Consider the following 24,330-nt stretch of genomic DNA (forward strand, 5'->3'; position numbering starts at 1 on the left):
TTGGTGTATTGGGTGGGACGGAGATGGTGTGTAGTGGATGGGGGTAGGATCTGTTCTGTTTGACTTTTTGCATTGCTAAACATGCCATGCCATTTGTATCTACTCTGTAATGATGTAATTGTGCATTAATTTTTCTGCTATCTGTTGTGTTTGTGGGCTAAGTCGCACAATAAGCTTTTAGCTCACCCAATTATTTTATCATTTCAGATAATCCGCAGACTTAAGGTTAGGCAATATTCGGAAGCTCGAATTGATTACACTCTCATGAGACAGTTTAATATTTTCAATTAAACTTTATGGACATTATTTGGGACTGTTTATTAGTTTTTGGACGTTATTAGCAATTTGGGTTTTGGTTGGCTTAAATGGTTTTAATAAACTGAAACTATACATTAGATGATTTTTTGTAAACTAAATTTGAATGATTGTTTTCAAATTAAAAAGTTAACGATTTTTCCGCTGCAAATGTTAGTAGAGAAATCGGGTTTTAAATTGAGAAATAAGCAAAGTTTAGACTATGACTCTTTTAGTAAACTTGAAAAATGTGTTCAACGTTTTGGAAAACACACATTAATCAACTGTTAAGTTTTTCTTAATAAAAAATTATTCAAGTTTTTGCAAAGTTTTTTATATGAGAACAAGATACGTTTAGAAAGCAAATGATCGGAGTTTTGGGAAGTTAATGTAATATTCAAGATTCGGTCATAACATCTAGACCGAGATTAAGGTGTCACAAATAGTAAAATTTAGTAACAAAAATTTAATTGTTATTATTTGAGTTAGGACTAAAATTTTAAAATTTAAAATATACAGAGACTAAAATTAACTATTTCAAAAAGTACAATAATTAAAATTAATCAAATTAAAGTGTTGAAATTAATCAAATTAAAGTGTTGGACTAAATCCGTAACTTATACTCAGTAAAAAGGATTATAGCAGAATTTGACCAACTAAAAATGAGCCGAACCAAATCCGGGCCGGTACAGCATCTTCTTGTTCAAATAACTGGTATTTTTTTTAATTTGGTTGAATTGAATGCACCATTTGTTTTATGGTTTGTTTCCCATTTATCACTTTTCTTTTTTCTTTGATTTCACCTTTCCAAACAGCGAAAACACCGATCTCCCTTACTGGGTTTCTCCCAGATCGGTAGCAAAGGTAATATACCATTCAATAATTCATGCATTTTTTGTTTTTCACATGAATTACCAATGAAGATTTGTTCTTTGAATGTTTTTTTTCCCAGGATTTAAAGTTAAATCCCATTCCTTATAAAATGTCTAAAGCTCAAGATCCATTTTATATCGTCAAAGAAGAGATTCAAGATTCTGTAAGTTGGGTCCTTTTCCTTTGTTTTTTTTTTTTTTCTAATTTTTTGGAATTTTTTATTAGATGAAATTTTGGGTTTTTTTATTTTATTTTTTAAATTTAGATTGATAAATTGCAATCAAGTTTTCATCAATGGGAAAGGGTTCCTGGGGGAACTGGTGAGCAAGTTCATCTCACGAAAGAGTTGCTTGCAAATTGTGAGAGCATCGCATGGCAGGTATTTAATTTGATTGGATCCTTGAAATGGGGATAAAAAATGACGTTGGATGATGTGTTTTTACATTATATTTATGGGTTACTTGAAATCTTTTGATATGTTGATTCCATATGCAATTGCTGAAAAATGCTTCTTTCTTGATAGGAAGGTGGATGAATTGGCCAAAGCGATTTCCGTGGCAGCTAGGGATCCTTCTTGGTACGGAATCAATGAAGTCGAGCTCGAAAATCGAAGGAGATGGACCAGCAATGCTCGTCTTCAGGTATTGTTATATTAAAGAGTAAATATATATTAGTAACGGAGTCCTTCTACTGTGGTGGAAGGGTAGCATCCTTGTTGTCTGGCTGGAAAAAAGGTGCTCGTTGTAGCACTTTGAAGCCAACTGAAAAATGGATGCATGCTACTAGCGAGCAACGGTTTTCTAATAGGGAGGCTTTATGCTTATTCGATAATTGTGGCATTGCCAACGTTGTCCATGTAGGTTGTTACATTTTATTAAAGAGAGAACATATATTCAGTAATGGAGTCCTTCTGTGGTGGGGGAAGGGCAAGGGCAGTCTACTCGTTGTCAGGTTGCAATAAGAAATGAAAACTAGTCATTGGAGGGAACACAAGGCTAGAGGAGAGTGGCTTTGCATACGAGCCTTACTCTATAGGGTCATTAGAGTGCTACAGCTAGCACTTTGAAGCCCGCTGAAAAACAGATGTGCTCTACTAGCGCGCAATGGTTTGAAGCTTTGCTGATAGGGCAGCTTTATGCTTATTCAATAATTGTGGTATTGCCTTGGATTTTCTGTTTAGGTTCTTACATTTTATTAAATAAAGAACATATATTCAGTAATGGAGTCCTTCCATGGTGGGGGAAGGGCAAGGGCAGCATCCTTGTTGGGTTGAAACAAGAAACGGAAACTAGTCGTTGGAGGGAACACGAGGCTTGTGGAATGTGGTTCCACATAAGAGCCTTACTCTATAGTGACGTTAGTGTGCTACAACTAGCACTTTGAAGCCAGCTGAAAAACTGATGCTTGCTATTGGTGCGCAATGGTTTTCAAGCTTTGCTAATAGTGCAGCTTTATTGCTTATTCGATAATTGTGCCATTGCCAGCATTTTCCAGTTAGGCTGTTATTAAAAGTCATGGTACAACACATGGTGAATGTTATTCTTTATATATATGAGTGTGTGTATTTTCAGTAATGGATGCCCTTTAAGAATTATTTTGTTTGATAAGGTGGCAGATGTGAAGAGAACCATTGGAGCCGGAAAAGAGAATGATAATAGTGCAAGTGTGATCCGTCGAGAATTAATGAGACTACCAAATTCTCAACAACCAGATATATCTGACCACTATAGTGCAAAAAATAACGATGACTTTGTAGCATCGGAATCGGATAGACAAATGCTTCTTCTAAAGTAGTGTTCTCTCGATTTCCTCTTATCCATTTTCTATTATTAGTCCTCGACATGCTTTATTCTCCGATTTTGCTAGTTTCTCTTACTGTCATCAACTCATGCTTGTAGGCAGCAGGATGAGGAGTTGGACGAGCTGAGCACAAGTGTCAAGAGAATTGGAGGTGTTGGGCTTACTATACATGAAGAACTTCTCGCACAGGTAAATACTTACAGGTTAAACATATTCGTGAACAAATTGCAACTGTAGTTGATATACACTGTTCAATTTCGCGTAGGATTGATGTTGTCCATTCGACATGCTAATTTGAAAACCTTTGGTGCCACTTCAGGAGAAGATTTTAGATGAGTTGGGTACCGAAATGGACAGCACAAAAAATCGACTGGATTTTGTTCAGGTAATAGTCCTTATCTGCAATTGAAAATTTAAATGCTCGGACATCTGCGAATATTACATGGCACTTTAATCACGTTCCATGTCTATTCCCTCTTTTTTTTTTTTTTTTTCTGAATGCAGAAAAAAATGGGTATGGTCATGAAGAAGGCTGGCGCAAAGGGCCAGATTATGATAATAATTTTTTTGCTAGTTTTGTTCATCATTCTATTCATTCTGGTCTTCTTCACTTAAATGACCGGAGAAAAAAAGAACACGAACATGAACGAGATATGATATTCTCAGAAATATCCCTTTTTGTTAGCATCATCTCTAGTGTTGAATAAACGATGATTCGGAAATGCTGAACGTGGAAAAAAATTGTGTTCTTCTGGGTTTTCATGACAGTGTTTGAGCTTGAATTAGTACTGTTATGTACAAGACAGGTTGACGTTATTACATTTATTAAAATTGTTCTTTACTGTTTACTTATCCTTTGCAATGCGGTCCTTCGTATGTAATTTCTTATTTTAAAAATGAAAATGGTTAATTGCATCGGACATCTTCAAATTATGAGTTAAATTCTAAATTTGGTACTAAACTTAGAGAGTTGAATTCTCAAATTAAACTATTGGTCAGTTTAGCTGTCAACTTTATTTGGGTTTAGGGTTAATACAATATCTATGTTAGATCCGCATTAAGCGGACAGAAATTTTTTATTGGAACGGTCTTTCAGTTTGAGGATTCAATTGTAATGTTTTAAAGTTTAGAGATTCATTAAAATTTGCTCAACAATTTGAGGACCTTTAATTCAATTATCTCAAATTAAGATATATTTTGATTTAAAGTTTGAGGATTTAATTTTTTATATTTTATTTTGATCTATTTTAGTTTTTATATTTTTTAAATTGGTTAATTTTAATCCATATATTTTTGGATTTTATAATTTCAGTATTGACCTAAACAATAATAATTAAATTTGTTTGGTTAAATACTGTCTTTAGTAATGTAAATTTAGTCTATATTCTCTGATCATTCTTGGTCCTTACACTTTTCAATTTTTGAAATTATAATCTTGACGTACACAATAGCCGTCATTAATTGGCTTTTTGTGAGAAATGTGTGGTAATAACAAACAGACATGGTATTACACATGTGATAAAATGTTTGACGTATAAGATTTTGAAAATACCAAAATTTAATGAACTTAACAACTACATTTTTTTAGGATAGATTTTTAAAATTCCAAAAGTACAGGGGCTAAAATGATCAAGTTAAAAGATAATGACTAAATCTATAACTTACACATCATGCAAGGACTAGTAGCATAATTTAACCTTGTACTTTTCATTATATCCAAACAAATCCTTAAACTTCGATTGGTACCTACCTAAAGGCTATTTCTTCTACCAATTTTTTTTTTATTAATCTATGCACAATACGTAAGTTCAGGATTTGCAACAGTTAAATTTATTAAGTTAAATTATATTATTTTCAAAATCTTATGTTTAATATGTGTAATGTCATGACAACTTGTTATCTTCACACAATATTTATAAAAAATCATGCTATTTTAGCTAATGGATTTAACGGCTACCGTTTGAATCAAATTTGAAATTTCAAAATTCGAAAAGTATAAGAACTAAAGATTATCAAATTGGAGAATATTAACTAAATCTACAATTTCGCATAGTACTAATAGCATAATTTGACCTACCGAGTTTAACTACAACCATCTAGGTCAAGGTTAAAATTTTAAAATTTGAAAAATATAGGGACTAATTTAGGTATAACAAAAAAATAAGGTTTATTTAATAAATTATTTTAAGGACTGCCCTTATTTAAATATTTTCAAATATGGGACTTAGATTTTTAAGTGAGGATAGAATTTTAAATCTCATACTCTACCAAAAAAAAGGGGGGAAATTCCTATGATAGTAGTTAATTTTCATAAAAATATCTTATCCACTTTTCATTTTCATATGCCTCTATAATTGTTTTTCTTTTTCTATTTACAATCAATTGTCAAAATAAATCAATAATGATGTGAATACAACTTGATTTAAATCAAAATATTAAAATTAAATTAAATTTTGAGTTAATTGAATTAAGTTATTCAATTTTGAATTCAACTTGAACAAATAATTCAATTTTGAAGTTTGAGATAAGTTAAATTTTACAACTTGAATAAATTAAAATCTGATTAACAAATTGATGTAAGTGCACTTTGGGTCTGTCAATTTTCAAAAATCAACAAGTTGATCCCTTAGAAAAATAACAAAAAAAATCAAATATTAAAAATTTTATCAAGAATTTCAGAAAATTTATAAAAATTATAAATATTCAAAAATATATTTCAAAGTATATAATATTAACAAATTCTATAAAAACTTTAAATTATAAAAAGTTAATTTTTTTTCTAAAATGATAAATACAAAGCCTTAAACAAATAAATTACCAAATCAAGTTTATCATAGTCAAATCTCTTAATTTTCTCTCATTTTACTCGTAAAGAAGTTTTCAAATATACATGGTTTCAAATGTACGTGTTCTAACTTAAAATTTAGTTAAATTGTCAAAATATTTTAATTTGATATGTTTAACTTTATTTTTTTAAAATTCAACTCAACATATTTATTTGATTCAATTCAATTTCATTTCATTCAATTTAAATGAAAAATTCAAAATTAATTAAAATGATAAAATAAAATTCATCAACTTAATTAGCTTTACTCGATTCGATTTTAAGCAGCAACTGCCGACTTGCATAATTGTTTTAATAAGTGAGACAAAAGATTAATAACATATCATTGTCATGTAACTAATAATGTAGAATACAGACCATTAAGTTAGAAAGCAACACAAGGTATTGACCAAAAATAAATAAATAAAAAGAGAAGAACATTCAATCCACTTGAGTTTTAACTTTAGTCCAAGGATACCTTTCTTCTCATTGATTACATGCATGTGATTCCCTTTGTCTTGCTTCAATGCTATTTGGTTGTCTTGATAACATCCTAAGATTTTGGGTGTTTATGTTGGATTTTCATCCACTGTAATTTTTGTGTGGGTTTTCTTCTTTATCGTTGAATCAGATGAATTGGGAACTAGTTAAGGTATATGATTGATTGAAATAATTTTTTTTTAATGTTTTTTATTCTTATAAATTTTTAATGATGTATTTAATTGAACCGTCCAATTAATTCAACAATCGATGACCTACAAGTTCCAGTAATGATTTATTTATAAATTTATTTTAATTGGTTAATTTTATAGAGACTCGTACTAAAAACAATAAGTAAAATAAAAACAAAGAGGTTTTAAAATTAAAACTAAAACTATCAAAAGAAAAACCTCAAATAAATTCTTTTTAAAATCAATCTGAGAATCTAGTCAAAGGAGAAATCTAAATTTTGATTTATTGGTTTAATAATTCCAGAAGATAAATTTCAATAATCTTTAATAAAGTCTAATATGAAGATAATTCATTGGTTTGATTCATTGGTTCGATTTAAAATTGTAGTTTTCTCATTTTTATCAAAATGGAGCCAAAGCTTTACCTACTCTAGATCAGCCCTTAAAAGTATTATTATTTGAATCCAAATTAAATAGTATTATTTTTTGAATTTTTGAATTGACTCTAATTTTAGTAAGCAAAAAAATAATGGAAATATGAAAAAATTAGTGTGAATGTCAATGTTTGAATCGGACCGACTAGTTGGATTGGAAACTGGTCGAGGTATCCATCCAAAGAGTGGTTTTGAACCGATCAAATTGAGAATTGGTACAGACTGGCTGAAACGACGAAAAAACCGATTGAACTAATGATTGAATTGATTGAACTAGGATTTTTTTTTAATAATTTTCTAATTGAACGAGTTGAACCGACGAATTGATGATCACTAATTCAACCACCTATTTAAAAAACATTGATGAATATTAAGTTTGAATAAGAATTAAAGATATCTAAATCCTCAAATTGTAGGTTTAGATTATACATATCCAAAATTTAATATTTGTATCATGTTACATATCGTAAATATGAGATTCGAATCCGCAATGTTGAAATTCATGATTAAAATAACTACAATATACATTGACATTCCTATAAATAACATCAATAAACTTTTTAATGTATAAAAACATCAATATTAAAATAAAAACAATATAAAAACTCTAAGTTGTAACCTAAGTCAAAACTTCATATTAAGGATCAAGATAAAAAAGGATTAAATTATACATTTTATGACTCTAAATAAAACCTTTTACTTTTTAAGTATAAAAATATAAAAAAAAAATCAAAGAGAAAACAAAAGGAAGGTATCAAGGACTCAACCTACCTCTTCTTACATCCCTACCTCCCAACTTAAATAAAACAATATTCAAAATTAAAAATTTTAAAGTTATTGATTGAATTTTAGTTTGATTGGTATGAGTATTGTTATCAATATAAGAGGACGTGGATTCGAGTATATTGAAACACATTATCTTCCTATTTATAAATTAAAAAGGAATTATGAGTAATTCTAAATATTACGTAAAAAAAACTAAATATAATCAAAATTTATAATAAAATAACTTAAAACTTAAAATTACCCGAATCGGACCTATCCAATTCAGACGGCAATAACTAGGGATCATGGGCTGTATAAGTGGACTATATATAGGGTACTAAGAGTCTAAGACCTAACTAAGAGAAGGCAGTTCGGTCAAGGCCTATATATGCTAAAATGCATTTAATTTAAGTGTAGTGTCCTTGTCGGACAACTAGCGTGTAGGACATTTTCGCATTCCCACCTTCATTACCTTGTTTCACAATTAGCATGTAGGCCTTTATATTTGTACTTTTTGCTTCACCGTATCTCAAATTTTGGGACAAAAAAATTAGTTACTTGAGCCAATTAAATAGAGGTGAAAGTACGATGGAAATTTATATGGATTTCTAAATTAGTATCTATACCTTTGATAAAAAATAAAATAGTTTTTTTAAAAGCTTCGTCAATTTTTGTTATTAGAATTAGTCTCTTCATGTTAAAAATTCTATCTATTTAATTATCTGTTAAAAACTTCATCTATTTTATTAGAATTAATCCCTCCATTTTCTGGTTACTTCATCAGCCACTTCAACACTTAATATTAAAAATAAATAAAATTTTTAATAAAATAATTAATTTATTTTTTATATAATGTATAATAATTAATTTATTTATTTATTAATAAAAAAATAAAATACAATCCAACTCATAAAGTAAGAACCTCTGTAATGCTTTTATTCTCATCAACGTGCATTCGAACAAGTTTCCTAAACTCAAATGCAAAAAGTGAATCAGGTGTATGTAATGCTTGCTTATTGGTCTTTCATGTGTGGAATATATGTATATGAAGGGCTAAGGCTGAATGCTAAAGTAAATTTAAATGTCTCAATGTTTGAAATTGTCAGTTGTTTTCGGTTACATTTGTTTAGTGCAGTTACCCTATGTTCTATTGGTAGAAAAATATCAGACTAACAATTACCGCAATTGGTTGGTCACACCATGATTATGAGTCAGATCGAGTTTTTGTTGGGACTATGCATAGTAGCATATTATACATGCTTATTCAGTTATGAATAATTCGAAATATGTGTCTCAAATTTTATTAAAATGTATTTAGATTTATGAATAACTAATTCAAATAATTTAAGTACATAAAATTATTTTTAAACATTTTTAATATATTATGTTTTTATTTGAATTTAATTTATTAAAGTTTTAAATATGAAAATTTTAATGTTTATATTATAGTATTATATATTTTATCTTTATATAAAATTAAAATAAAATTGAAAGTAAGTTGGGTTGGAACAAGTTGAGCCATGAATGTTGGAGCTCAAATTTGGTTTATATTTTAAATGGACTTATTTTGTTGTCAAGTCCATTTATGAGTTGAATATTTTTGTTTAAGCCCTCCCATGATAGGAGATTTAGACTTAGACAAATAACCCAACTCTTGATTAGGTCTAATTGTGAATAAAAGGGACCAAGATGCCTTAAATTTGATTTCTATTAGAGTAAAAAGGTCAGGTAATTACTTATCCATCCAAGCTTGAAATTCCATCTAAAATTTGGAAGGGTTTAAATAAAAAAATTAAGCTCGAAAAATGAGCTTGAGTAAAAAAAAAAAAAGATCGTTTAAATTATGAGTCAAGTTTGGGCTTTCTAATTTAAGGCAAGAGCTTGACTTGACCTAGTTTAATTTTTAAAATATTATAATATTTTATTTTATTTTATATATTATGTAACATATTATATAAAAATTACATCTATAATAATATATAATATTATGATGTAAACACTAAAAAACATGTTAAGTTGTTTAAGTATAAATTTTAATAAAAATAAAATATATAAAATTATCAAATATTAAATTTAAAAATAGCATAATTTTTAAAAATAAAAATAATATGGGCAACCTTAAAATGGGCTTAGTCAATCATTTATAAATATAAACAGGCTTTGACAAATTTAAGCTTATATTTTAAATTAGATACAACTTGGACAAACATAAATTATGCTAATACCATGCGTAAATCCGGACTAACTCCAACAATAACACCTCTCTCTACACAAAAAAAGGGGTTTCTATTGCACAATCAAAAACAAGTAAATAAAATAGAAATAATATACAATTATTATTGCTACAATATTTTCTATTTGTAGGTTTACTATTAAGAGGGCTACTTTATCAACTTAATTAGTCTTTACAAATTACAACAATTTCAATAGAATCAATCATTACAAGCATCGAACCAAATAATTAACGCAACAACTAAGTTAATCCAAACTAATTAACTAACTAAAATATATTTGGAGAAACCCACAACCTCACATGGGTACATAAGGCGAGACTAGAATATAGGTTCTCAAAGTTTTTAGAACCTCAATCTTATCATTGAGTCAATGCAATCTAGTTATCTTACCATGATATATAATTATCAAAAACAAGAAAAATTAGGTAGAAGTGTTAGATAAATCCTTGTACCAAGAGCTTGGTTTCATTTTGCCTTCTCTATTAAAAAAGGGGACAATTAATCCATGAACGTTAGATTAATGAGTAAAATGGTCATTTTATTAAAAATTTCATCCATTTTTGCTGTTAAACATTGGTTCTTGTATGTTGGAACGAGGTACATGTGGCGTACCACATGTAACTATTTGATTATTTTGCCAGCCATTTTAGTTTTTAATAGTAAAAATAGATGAAAATTTTAACAGAAATGATTAATTTACTCTTTGATCTAAGATGGCAAAATATAATACGACTCCTAATATAATTACATCTACATTTACTCAAAAGTTAAAACAAAAACACTTTTTCATACTATAAATTCAACTACAATATTTGCAAACTTATTGTGCAATAATTAGACATTCTTCCCCAAAATAGCTATAATCAGGGGTCCACATTTGGACCCCTTCTCTAAGCAATCGAAGAGAACAAAAACCAAAACCCTAAACCAAATATATGTCCATGGAAACATTGTCGATGGGGTAGCCCCATTGATGTACGTATTAACTCATGCTTCGTTGGCTTTTGCATGTGATACCAGCTGCCTTTGCACTTGAACCAAAATCATCATCTTAGGGTTTTCTTTGAAGGGGAAAAAAGGGCTTCCAAAATGGACCACAATTCATTTAAGATCTCATTCATTTCACCATCTTTGTTTACATTCATTTCATTTCTTTCCTAAATATATATGTATATATCCTCACCATTATTAATTTCGTTCAATATATCACAAGAAATGAACCATGAATTTGTAATCATTATAATGTGTAGGCCTGGCTAGAATTATTATAAGTAGGCGAGAGTTTTTGGTTAAAACTAAAGAAAACTGATTAAATTGGCCAAATCAGTTTGGTTGAATTTAATTTGAGCAGTTTTTCCACAATGGTCCAGTTTTGTTGATTATTTCAATTGGTTATCGATTTTTGAATTTTTAAATGGACTTAACTCAAAAAATCAACTTATTTTATTTTTTTTAAATTATTTAAAAGATATTCATAATTTAAAATATATTCAAGTTCGATAACTAAAGTTGGTTAAGTCAATTAACTAACCGACCTAAAATTAGTTCGGTTATATCAGTTCTTAAGCTTTAATTTGATTGGACCGATTTTAATAGATTACAATCAATTAAATTTGTTTAATAAAAAAATTGATCCAACCAATAGAAAAATCCGAACACTCTCCCTAAATGATCAAGTGATGCTATATATTAGTATTATTTTATTACTGATAACGTTGTGAATTTTCCGTTACCGATTACAAATGAGGAAGTGTTAATGAATCATTCAGTGACATTATTTTCGATGCTATAAGTAAATTTCTAGGTTTTGTTAGGAATTGGTGACATTATAAATGTTGGGATCTTCTCAACTTAACCCTTTGAATATGATTTACTTCTCCAATGTCATGGCAAGACAATTTTTATAGGGATAAATTGTAAAATTTGTGTATGAAATTTGATTTACTATATTGATTTTATGTAATTATGTATATAATTTTAATTTTATTTCATTTTTCATAAATGATTAACTAAAATAAACAAAGGTTTTCAAGCTATTGAATTAAGCTTCAAGTTTTTTTTAAATCTCATACAAATATTATTTTATTAAAAGAAAATTTTGTAAATTTAATCCTTCCTAAAAATAATAATAATTTAATTTAATTTTTTTATCTTTATTCTTAACCTATTTCAAAGATTGATAATTCAATTTAAGACTTTTTATGTTGCAATTTAATAATTCTAAACAATAACTAAGAAAAGAGATTTATGTTGCAACTCAACATCAATAATAAATAATAAGTATTTAGAGTTTATGTCATGAGTCAATTAAAGATCAATTTAATTAATAAATTACTAAAACGTCTTTTTATGTACAAAATAAATTATATAATTATGAGAGTGATTTTCTCTTTTACATTTTATAAATAAATAGAAACTCAATCATAATAAAATTTGAACTTATGGCACATGGACTTTAAACATTTACCTTTACCGTTTAAATCAAAGTATTATTTAGTTTCTTTTTATCAATATATTTGTTATATAATTTTTTAAAATAATCTCATTATAGATTTTGATCATACCTGTTATTTTTTACACAATATTTATAACTATCCATAACCCTCGTCAACCCATCAATAAAAAAAATGATATATTTTAACACACTCTAACTTATATTATTCTATATGAATTGTTTATTAGGAGCTATAAAAAAATGGTAAGAATACGGCGAGAAAATAGATGGGAAACATTAATAAGAGTGGCCATTGGAACTTGGAAAAGGTCTTTTTTTAGTTTCCAAAGTTTGGCAATTTTTTATTTTAGTTTTTATATTTTATTTTTATACAAAGATACCACATTAGCACCAAACATTTATCTTATTGAGCATCTGTCCATATTGATAGGTACCTCTATTAACATAATATTAGTATGGTTCCACCTAGGCTTTACACTAGTTTCTTTTTAGGCTAATTTATAAATATATAATTTAGATTCTTTCAAAATAAATTAGAGGTTATAGTATGCTTTCTTTTTTAAGTTTATGTAAATTTAATTTCTCTACTTTTTAATTTAAATATTTAGGAGTAGTTGTTATCGTTAAAAATTTATGTTAATTCATTAATGTGGCATTTTGAAATTAAGAAGAAAAAATTTTAATATTTATGTGACAAAAATTACATTGTAATGGACCTTAATTCCATAAAAAATTTAACGATGGTGACAATTCATAATTTCACATTAGTTTTTATTTAGAATAAAATATTTAAATTAACTAATGATGTTGTAAAAGTTGAAATTTTAAATTATATAAAAAGAAATCAAAGTATAGAGATCAAATCTCAATTTTGATTGTAGTATATAGATCAAAACTGAAATTTAATTATCATTATATAATCTTAAAAAGAGGATCAAAATTGGAATTTAACCATTATGATCGGTACCAAATTATATATATATATATAATTAAAGCATAGAGATTAAGTTTTGAGTGTAGTATAGGGACTAAAATTGAATTTGACTAATCATCCGAGATAGATTTATTTTGTATGTTAGAAAAGAGTTTTTAAGAACAATTTATATCAACCTTTTAATTGAAATAGTTAAAGATACTAATTATATAGACCAATTAATGTCATTGTAAAAGTAGAGGCTCAAATTATGTCAAATTAAAATATAAAATTAAACCCTAAACTTGATTATGGTAGAGGATTAAAATTAAAATTTACCATTATCGTACAATGACAAAAAAGTAGTGAAAAACACACGTGTCATGTAAGGAACGAATCAAGGCCTTCCTTTTATAAATAATGGAATAGTAAAAGATAAAAATACTTTTATATTTTAAAAAATTAAATTTTAATATATATAATTTATAAAAAATCTTAAAAGTATATAAGAAATTTGAATTTCAATATATATAAATTATAAAAATTCTAAAATGAAATATAAGTTCAAAATAAAGAAATATGCTTTGATATTTATATATTTTGTTCACTTTAACACTTGAATTTGACAAGTAAATTTATTTTGGTCCTTGAGTTTGAAAAAAAATCAAAGTTTGATTATGTAACTCTATGAGATTGTAGCACATCATTACTAGAAAATTAAAAAGCTTATATAAATTTTTAAGTGATGATGTGATTTAATACTAAAGTGTCATATTCAGTATTTTAATAATCGGATCTATGGTTGAACAAGTCAGGCCACTGATTCTCGATTCAACTAGTTTAGCCAGTTCGACCACTAGACCAATAATAATTAAATAAATAATTAAAATTTCATAAAAATCTAAAAAAATAAAAAATATAAAAATTATTAACCTAGTTCAATCGATTCAAATGTCGATTTTGTCTCGATTTTCAATTTTTACCAATTTCAAATAGTTTTCGAGCCAATCGATTCAACCTCTTTGTTTGAACCGTTATATCAATCATTTCTTGAACCATTATATCGATTAGTTCTTGGACTATTATATTGATCAATTTTCAAATTGTTATATCGATCAATTCTCGGTCCGTCTGATTTGGTTTTGTTCCAATAACAACGGTCATATCATCAAATATTGACAAAATCTAAATTTTGGGACCAAAATGGAGCTGATGGCCAAGTTTAAAGGACCAAAGTGGACCAAAAAACAAGTAGGTGGCTAAAACTTATATTATCCCAATTTTAAAATTTTTTTAATTCTTAATAGTTTTTCAGAATTTATATATATTGAGTTATGATATTTTATTGATTTTTTTGTAATTTCTAAAAAATTAACTAAAACTTTTCAATTTTTTATATTTTTATAATTTATATTTTTATGTATTTTAAAATTTATAGATTTTTCAGAATCTATATATTTGACTTTTTATTTTATTAGAATTTATATATATTTTTATTTTTTATAATTTTCTAAAATTTTAACTAAAGAATTATGCATAAGTAAGGAAATTGAAGTTTAGACGTTATGAGCATGGAATTTTTTCTTTCACCATAGATAAAATTTTAAAATTCACAATAAAGTTAAAAATATATATTTAAAAATTCATTTTAAAAAAGTAATTATCCTTATGAAATTAAAAAAATCATAATGAGTATATTTATTCCTAATTCTAATATAAAATTAAAAGGCTTTCAGTACAATTTTGAGTAAATAAAGTGGACTCAATTTAAATTAATGTATTGGACCGGTTAAAAATTAAATTAGAATAAAAGATTTGACTAATTGATACACACTGAATTGATTTGTCGGATTTATTTATGTAACTAAATCGAATAAATTAATTAAATTGAAATCGATGAATGTAATATTACTAGAATCAAAACCTCGGAAAATATAAGCCATTGACATCCATACTTCATACAAACATGTTGAAGCGTTTAACGTAAGAACCACGCGTTTCAATGTGCGAGTGGAATTAACTTATTTGTTACAAGGAAACCGAACAAAAGAACAAACAAACACTCTAGATCAGATGCGGACACCTTTTGGATGTTACATTTGTCATGTCTTAGTTGCGAGTATGATTGTTTAATGTACTCGAATCATCGAGAAAACTTTTTACTTTTTCTGCTTTAACTGGATATTAAAGACAAGACCATTCCCCGATAATTGTGCTTTTTTTTTTTTTTTTAGAATAATAAGATATTGACGTAATCGAGTAAATTTCAAATAGCAAAAATATTGATTTAATTTAGAAAAATTGAGTTAGAGTAAAATTTTACTATTAATTATGATTTTTAATATTTTTTCCTATTATGTTGTAACTTCAACATTAATTTTTATTTTACATAATTTAATTTATTTTTTATAACATTATTAGTAAATCCAAGCTAATAATACCAATAGTTGTGGATATTAACTAGTTAAAATTTTAAAATTATTATTTCAATAACAAATCATCAACAATATTATCAATTTAAATTTACCAATAACATCGTAAAAATAAAAAACCAAATTATATATTAAAATTCAACGTATTATTTTGGTCTTTGGTTGCGCCATTAAATAATAATAAACAATTTAAGCATCACCACTTTAACAACAATAATAAATGATATTACTAATTTGGAAGTAGAATCAAATTATATCAATATTCAATAATAGTCACTTTATTAACAACAACAAATGATATTATTAATTTGGACGTAGAAAAATAATTTTGTATCAAAATTTAATATATCAATTTGATATTAATTCGAAATTAAATAACAAATTCAAGATAAGAAAAAATCAACATAAAAAATCAACATCATCATTTTCATGGAAAACTAACAATATTATCGATTTAAACTTAATAAAAATATTATAGTAGTTGAGAATTCAAATTAGAAGTGATTATGGCCAAGCTGGGTCTAGATGAGACTCTATTTCGTAAAAATTTCCAATATTAGGTTTGAGTTTAGTCTACCCAAATAACTCGTTTAACTTTTTTTTTTAAATGAAGAAATATTTACTTTAAATTTAGTTATAAATTATAAATATTAACATAAATTTATTTTTATTAATTTTAAACAATAAAATGGGCAAAATAGAATCAACATGAGGTTAACAAATTTAAGTCCAAACTCGATCCAAAGCAAATTGAATTGATCGCGCTAAGTAAGTTACTCATCTCATAAACACCTCTAGTCCAAATTATACCAAAGATCCAAAACTCAACCTCAATTGAATAATCTATAATCTATATATGAGTTTGGAAAAAAAATTGAATTGATAAGAATACCTTTTATATCTGTTAATTTATATGAATATGCTGAAGAAAAAAAATCAATTGAGAAATTAAGTTGTTGTTTTTTTATTTATTTTTCGATTTACGTTGTTTTTGGAAAGAGAAAGAAAAACGTAGAAAAAACGTAGAAAAAACGTTTTCTTTTATTCTCTCTCTTGAAAACGTGTCTTACAGGCACATTTTCACTTAGCTAAACATTATTTTTTTCTTATTTTTTTCTTGTGGTTGGAAATTAGAAGTTTGTAAATTTATTTTTATCTGTGTTTGAGATAGACATAGATTAGTTTTAAGGATTATTTGAATTTATGGTAGTGCTATGGAGTTGGGTGACCTACAAATTTCTTCTACCATGTGAGCATGGAGCCATCACCTGGGAAGTCGGATCGTGTTGTAACTCAAGGTTCCAATTGGCGATGATTATATAGTTTAGGGTTGAAGTGTAACTAGGGCTTCAAGTTTACAAAGTCTATGCTGTCAAAGGATGAAGCATAAACGGGCCCTCAATTGATAGTAGTTATGCAGGCACGACAACCAACTTTTCTCTGTTAGAGGAGGATGCTTTATAAAACTCAAACAGACGTATGAAGAAGAAAAACACAAAAGCCTTTTAGTATAATCAACTATTAGTTTTATCCATATCCACCAAAGGTCATGATCCCGTTATTAAAACTTGTGACATAATTGGGGTGTAACAGGTTTTACTAATAAGGTCATTACCTTTGGTGGACATGGACAATATGAATTACTTGATTATACTGGAAAGCCCCTCCGTTTTTCTTTTTCGCACTTTCGTGTGGGTTTTATAAAGCAAGCTTCATTTGACGATGATAAACTGATTATCGTGCTCGTATAATGATAGTCAACTAGGGCTGCAATTATGCTCGATCCTTTGACAACATAACCTTTGTAAACTTGAAGTCCTAGTTACACTTCAACCCGGGACGATATAAAATCGTCAACTTAAACCTCGAGTTCAAGGCGATCCGTCATACACCCTTTTATATCCATCATATTACTAAATTCATATTTTAAAATAAAAAATTTGAACTAAAATAAAAGTTATGATAATTATTACACATTTATAATTATTAGTTAAAAAATGTTGTGCTAACTCCAAAATAGAATTAATATTAGAATAAAACTTTAAGCATAGAATGTCAAGAGTTGTTCGCTGTTCAAGAATTCTTGTTTAGGCAGTTCATACCATCCATACATAGTGTTTTGATCTAAGATTTTAATTCTTTCATGTTTCAGTAGTAGCATATTGTTTCATGGAGCTAAGGTCCAAAATATAGAAAAAACAGGTGTTTAAGGTCCAAAATATGGAAGAAATAGGTGTTTCCACAACTCTACCACCCAGTCAATTCTGTTCCACTTAATCCCTATTTCATTACCACATTTCTTTCCGGCTAAGTAATGGGAAACCTGTAACACCCCAAACCCGGCCTAGAAGTTATGGCCGGATCCGGCATGCCACATCAAAAACAAAAAAAAAAATTCCATTCTAAGTCCAGAAAATCGTACTTGATGTTCAAAATATTAATTCATTAAGGGTTAAAGTGAATGGAAGCTGTGCACCAGGTAGGAAACCGGAAAAGAGGTGGTGAGTCCATCGGACTGCTTAAGTACCAAGCTCCCTTCGGATCCAATCCTAGACATGCATACCGCCATTGCCACACCTTAACGTCATGGATATTTCTAGGAAACCGATTCGATTAAGTCATTTTTAGGAAAAGTGATTAATTTTGGAAAATACTTTCATTGCGGAAGCTTTGCTTGTTGTCGTGTTATTTTGAAATCAACTGTTGTTTTTGAAAACGCGCCCTAAAGCTATCCAATTTCAACAGTTAAAATAAGTATTACCTATCTTAGTAATACATATTAAAAACTATCAAAAATAAATAAGCGGCCTTATTACATTTAAAAGCCTAAAACCTCAAACGTAATTAAAAGGATGTCCAATTCACGGAAGAAAATCAAACTTTCGAATGGGTGGCCACTCGAATTCCCTCACGACTCCAAGCCCACTATGGTTGGGGATTTCTGCGTGGATGAAAATAAAAGGGGTGAGTTTGGGGAAACTCAGTGTGTAAGGAAAACCCATTCAAAGCCCAAGTCAGCTCAAGCCCATTCAAGTAACCGTGGTACTGGGCCAGAGCCCTTTTCAGATCACAATAAACTGGGCCTTAGCCCCTTATTCAAATAACAGTATGGCCCATAGGCCCATTTCAAAATACATGCAACATCAGTAAACATATGCAAGCCCATTTGGGGAGACTACTCAACCCACCAACCACTACACTCCACCCGTACCAGCCATACACTCCATGTGGGGAATAGCTCAACCCACCCATTAACACTCCACGATTCTTGACCTTCTTTGCTCGATTATGATAAGTTGAGGCAAAGCCTCCAATCGTGGACAAGCCACTTTCGGTACTTCCTCCGTCAATATCCCAGTCCCATACATCAGATAATAACATGGAATGCAGTAAATAACAACAATCAAACATGCATTTAGGTCAATTTAACCTAGGGGTATTTGGTAATTTATCTAGTAAGGGTAAAAGCGTAAATTTTTCACTTTTAAAGGTATTTCATAATTTATCTATTTTAGGGTTTTTTATACATATTCCTACTTTTCACGTACTAACAGAATCACGCATCGAGGGTTCTTACCAAATTGGGCTGTTGGCCCATCATTCCAATTTTGGCCCATTAAGCCCAAAAATATCGAGGCACGTAAATCATGCACTTTGGTCCAAATTTTGCGTTTACCAAAAACATTAATCGATTTACCTCACGAGCATTCGCACACTCGCAAATCTACAAAATACCTGTTTTCGGCATTTCGGCTTTTCGACTTTTCGACTTTTGCCGATCCAGACTAAAAAAGAGGGTGTTAGTTACACACCTGTTTGCGATGATATGTTGACGAGATCCACACACGAACCGCCTACAATTGGATTACTAACACGTTAATCTAACTATTCAAATACGAACTACGTATTAATCCCTTACAATATTCGGCCAACCACACCTACAGATCATAGTAAGCTTATAAGAAATCAATAAGCAACCCATTAACAAATTTTTGTCAATGTTTACCACATAATCATAATTTCACTGCAAGCTGTCTTCCTGAGCAACAGTCACTAAATTATTTATAACTGGAGCTACGAAACTCCAAATCAAGTGCCGTTAATTTTCCTTGAAAATAGACTCATATATCTTCTATCCATAAAATTTTCAGAATTTTTGGTTTAGCCAATCAATACCAGATTTTTCTCAAAGTTTCCCATGTTTCACTGTTTGACTAATCTGACCACTCTTCATTACGAATCAAATTTCTCATTGTACAGAATTCAAAATATGTTCTTGTTTATTTCATTAGAAACTAGACTCAATAAGCTTTAATTACATAATTTATTCACCTTCTAACTCATCTCCCACAATTTATGGTGATTTTCCAAAGTCACGTTACTGCTGCTGTCCCAAGCAGATTTATTACCAAATCACTCTTTCATACACCTATCTTGCATGCATGTTATTTAAACATGTATATCACCAATCAATCATCACATATCTATGATTTTTACTTAAGCATAATCTCTATTTCATCATTTCAAAGCACAACATGTTAGCCGATTTTTCCCTTTAGCATCTAAGGCACATGCATGCTCATTTGTTTGGCTCAACTTCACATATCTTCCATTTTTCATCAAAAGAACATGAAACAACAACCATTTCCTTCATTTTAATTCATGACCAAATGCTCACAACACAACTAAAAATCAAAATATACTTCAAGAGTTAAGGTAGAATCAAGAAGAACTCATGAACCTCAAAATAGAAGCAAGGTACCAAGAACTTACCTTCAATTTTCCTCCTCCTAATGACCGAATACTCAAGAGCTTTCTCCTCTTGTGGCAACCCGAATTAGGGCCTAATCGGAATAGTGGTTTCGTGACCACAAATCCGAGATAGAAATAATTGTTTTATAATTATTTTGGGGTTTATGATATGATTGCATGATTGTGTGAAAATTTCGTGATGAAATTCTATGCCTAAAGTGCTTAAATTGAAAGTAGGGACTAAATTGAATAAGTTGCAAAATTTGCATCCCAGAAGTTTTTAGTATGAAATTGTTTTGGAATATTAATTAGGAGGTCTTAAATAGCAATTTGACCAATTTTAAGTTCATGGACAAAATTAGGACATGGAAGGAATTTTTGAAAGTTTAGTAAGGAGGGCATTTTGGTCATTTGGATATTAAATGAAATAAAATGGGAAAAATAACACAAAATTGATCATCATCCTCCTTAGTTGCTGTCGAATTCTCCCTCTCTCCATAGCTAGGGTTTCTTCAATTTTCAAGCTCCATAGTAAGTGATTCCAAGCCCTGTTTTTAATGTTCTTTACGTTTTGGAATCCTAAGCTCGATTAAGCTTATGCTAGTAATAATTTAACCTAGGATTCACATTTGGAAAAATACCCATAGGTGAAATTTGTGTATTTTGATGTTTTATGATAGAATATGAGGTTTTAAATTATGTTAAATAACTTGTGCTACTCGGTTTTAAGTGAAAACGAGTAAAAGCAGCATAATCGGTAAAAATACCTATTGTTCATAACTATATGATAGAGTGAGAATTTGATGTTGTTGTAGAAGAGAAAATGTTCAGCATATCATAAAACATAAGAATAAGGGCTGAAATTAAATTCCGAGCCTAGGGGCAACAATGTAATTTTGTAAAGTTAGGGGCAAAATGTAATTTTTCCATGATGTGATTTTGGATTGAAATAAATAGTATGAGTATTAAATGAGCTAAATGTGTTATTATAGATCAAGAAAGACGCGAATTGATCTCGAGCGGGGAAGGAAAAAGTTTTGGACTAAATTGCAAAATTTCCACATTTTGCACCAAGGTAAGTTTGTATGTAAATATTACAATAATTTCATGTACATTCTTATATTTCAGCCTATTATATAAACATACTAGCTGATGTTAAAATGTAAATCGACTATTGGAAGAATGGAAATAAATATAGAGAGAGATCCGGTTGAACAATCGGAGAGATCGAATGAAATAGAGGAGCGTAGCTAGGTCACATGTATGATGCTGAGTGCACATCATGTGTACAAGAAAGCTACGAGACACCCCTGTAGTAGCTAGGTCACATGTGTGATACGAGATGTATCCCATGTAGACAAGAGAGCTACGTGAAAGATAAATGTAGCTAGGTCGCATGCGTGATTCCAAGTGAAGGACACCATGTAGACAAGAGAGCTACGTGAAAGATAAATGTAGCTAGGTCGCATGCGTGATTCCAAGTGAAGGACACCATGTAGACAAGAGAGCTACTGAGACAAATCGGTTAGGTCGCATGAGTGGTACTAAGTGTTCACCATGTGTACAAGAGAGCCGAACTAAGCGAAGTATGATGGTGGGGTGTGTGTTTGAAACCATTAAATATCGAGGATTGATCCGAATTGTTCAACGGGATGGTTTTGTGGTGATATTGTGGTTTGAACCTACACTTATGGTGAATGAAATGTGGTGAAAATGATTTGTGGTATATACATATATAAGATAAAATGAGGTTAGCATAAAGAATGTGTGAAAGAGTGAAATTAGCATTAAAACTGTTTTTAGATGGTAGCAGTGACGTGATTTTGAAAAATCACCAAAAATAGGAGGAATATAATTAGAGGTTGAATGAGATGTGAAATTAAAGTTTAATGAGTCTACTTTCATATAAAAGAAACAGAGCAAGCAAAGGAATTCTATATTTTGAGATATTTACAATTGTATGTGACTTGCTCAGGATGAATACGTGATCCCTGTTCCAACTTTGAAAAATCATTAAAATTGTACAAAGAAAATTAAGAAATATAGTTTACATGCCTAAATTCCTTATTGAGACTAGTTTTAAATGAAACAGACTTCAGGGTTGTTTGAATTGTGTACTTAGAGATATTCAATTCGTAGTGAACAGAGGTCAGATCAGTCGAGCTGTGTAATAGGGGAAACTTTAACTAATAAACTGTACTAATCGGCTGAACCAAAAATTATAGAAAAAAATTAGCAAAAATATTTATGAGTCTAGATTCAGGGAAATTTTACGGATTTGAATTTCGAGTTTTGTAACTCGAGTTATGATTTATTTAGTGAATATGACGCAGCAGAGGCAGCTTAAACAAAGTGGAATGAATAGTGAAGTTAAAGTAGATAAACTTGAATTGTTGTGTAAATATGTTAGATTCTTTAATTAGTATTTACATACTTACTTACTAAGCTATAAGCTTACTTTGTTTCTCTCTTTTGTCTTATAGTGTTCTTCGGCTTGCTCAGGAGTTAAGGATCGTGAAGATCTACCCGCACTATCATACTTTAGGGTATTTGAACTAAACGTTTTGAATTATGGCATGTATAGTAGGCTTAATTATTTTGTTACGTGTCATATTTGTCTAGGTTTAAAATATTAGTTACAAGATACTCGACCGGATACTTTGTACAAGCCATTAAAGTGGGCTAATATTGTTCAAGACATATGTTATACGATGCACTATCAAATTGGATGACATATTTATATCTCGATTATGTTTAATGGTATGTGTTATGTTCGGTAATACCTTATATCTGCTTAAATGACGTGTATGGGTAAGGGTGTTACATTTAGTGGTATCGAGCTATGGTTTAGTCGGTTCTCGGACTAATAAAGTGTGTGTAAAGGTCTAGCTATACATGCCATAAAAATATTGTGATAGTGTGGTGACTCTGATTATTCTAAAGCGTGTTTTGTTTTAATATAGTAATGGATCTGAAGGCTGCGGTGATGATCTTTGCTAGTAATGCGCCGGCTCCGCACAAGGGACCGCGCTGTGGAAAGTAGACTGAGACATTGAGACAAGGAGATGAGGCTCGGGATGCCTTTCTCCAAATGATGAACAATTGGTATACTAAATTTATTCGAGCAAATCCAAATACTCAACCTCCTCCACCCCTCCTATACCTCGGGCGATTCTGTGGCTGCTCAAGGTATAGATTTGGTAAGAATGAACAAGCCTCCGGTTGACAAGATTCGAAAACAAGGGCTGAAGAGTTTAGAGCAAAGGTCGATGATGATCCCGAGAAAGCGGAATTCGGCTTGAAAATTCTACCCGTGTATTTGATGAGCTCTCATGTACACCGAGGAATGCTTAAAGTGTCTTTGTATCACTTTTGAGAGATTGACTTACCACTGGTGGAAGACTTTGGTTGCAGTGGTGCCAAAAGAAAAAGTTACTTGGGATTTCTTCCGGAAGAATTTAGAAAGAAATACATAAGTCGCGATTTATTGATCAAAACGGAAGGAGTTCCTTGAATTGAAGCAGGGAAAATGTCATAGCGAGTATGAACGCGAATTTATAAGACTCGATAAGTATGCCCGAGAATGTGTGTCCACCGAGGCCATTATGTGTAGAAGATTTGAAGATGGGCTGAATGAGGACATTAAAGTGCTTGTAGGAATTTTGGAGTTGAAAGAATTTGTAGTATTGGTTGATCGAGCTCTTAAAAAGAAGAATTGAACAAAGAAAGAAGAAAAAGCGCTATTGAGGCCCGAGACGTCGAGAAAAGACAGATAAGCAAGCCATTTCAATCTCAACCAAAGAGGTCCAAAGAGACAAACCCTCGAATGACAGTTTCAATTGGGGATTCACAGAGATCGTGGTAGAGCATATTCGGGTCTAAA

General features: G+C 29.7%; 1 protein-coding gene across 5 annotated transcripts; it reads left to right on the forward strand.

Moving 5' to 3' along the window:
- The first annotated feature begins 914 nt into the window (after positions 1-914).
- LOC108455778 (syntaxin-61-like) lies at positions 915-3,815 on the forward strand. Of its 5 annotated transcripts, none has more exons than XM_017754326.2 (9): positions 915-1,008; positions 1,110-1,158; positions 1,247-1,330; positions 1,433-1,546; positions 1,695-1,808; positions 2,776-2,957; positions 3,066-3,156; positions 3,287-3,352; positions 3,472-3,815. In XM_017754326.2, exons 3-9 carry the CDS (start codon positions 1,277-1,279, stop codon positions 3,580-3,582), a joined length of 732 nt encoding a protein of 243 aa, XP_017609815.1. In that variant the 5' UTR covers positions 915-1,008; positions 1,110-1,158; positions 1,247-1,276; the 3' UTR covers positions 3,583-3,815. The 5 variants fall into 5 exon arrangements, with proteins under 5 accessions (XP_017609815.1, XP_052874719.1, XP_052874717.1 ...); XM_053018759.1 differs by having other exon boundaries at positions 963-980; XM_053018757.1 differs by lacking the exon at positions 915-1,008 and having other exon boundaries at positions 1,025-1,158.
- The last annotated feature ends 20,515 nt before the right edge of the window (positions 3,816-24,330 follow it).

Source organism: Gossypium arboreum, chromosome 9 (genome assembly GCF_025698485.1).
Source record: "Gossypium arboreum isolate Shixiya-1 chromosome 9, ASM2569848v2, whole genome shotgun sequence".
Taxonomy (NCBI): domain Eukaryota; kingdom Viridiplantae; phylum Streptophyta; class Magnoliopsida; order Malvales; family Malvaceae; genus Gossypium; species Gossypium arboreum.

What these genes read in the sequence shown, in the direction of transcription:
- LOC108455778 (XM_053018757.1), top strand. Translation starts at nt 1,036, where the DNA reads ATGCACCATTTGTTTTATGGTTTGTTTCCCATTTATCACTTTTCTTTT. An exon ending in GTGAGAGCATCGCATGGCAG is followed by an intron (nt 1,547 to 1,694) that starts GTATTTAATTTG and finishes CTTGATAGGAAG; the next exon opens with GTGGATGAATTGGCCAAAGC. An exon ending in ATGAAGAACTTCTCGCACAG is followed by an intron (nt 3,157 to 3,286) that starts GTAAATACTTAC and finishes GTGCCACTTCAG; the next exon opens with GAGAAGATTTTAGATGAGTT.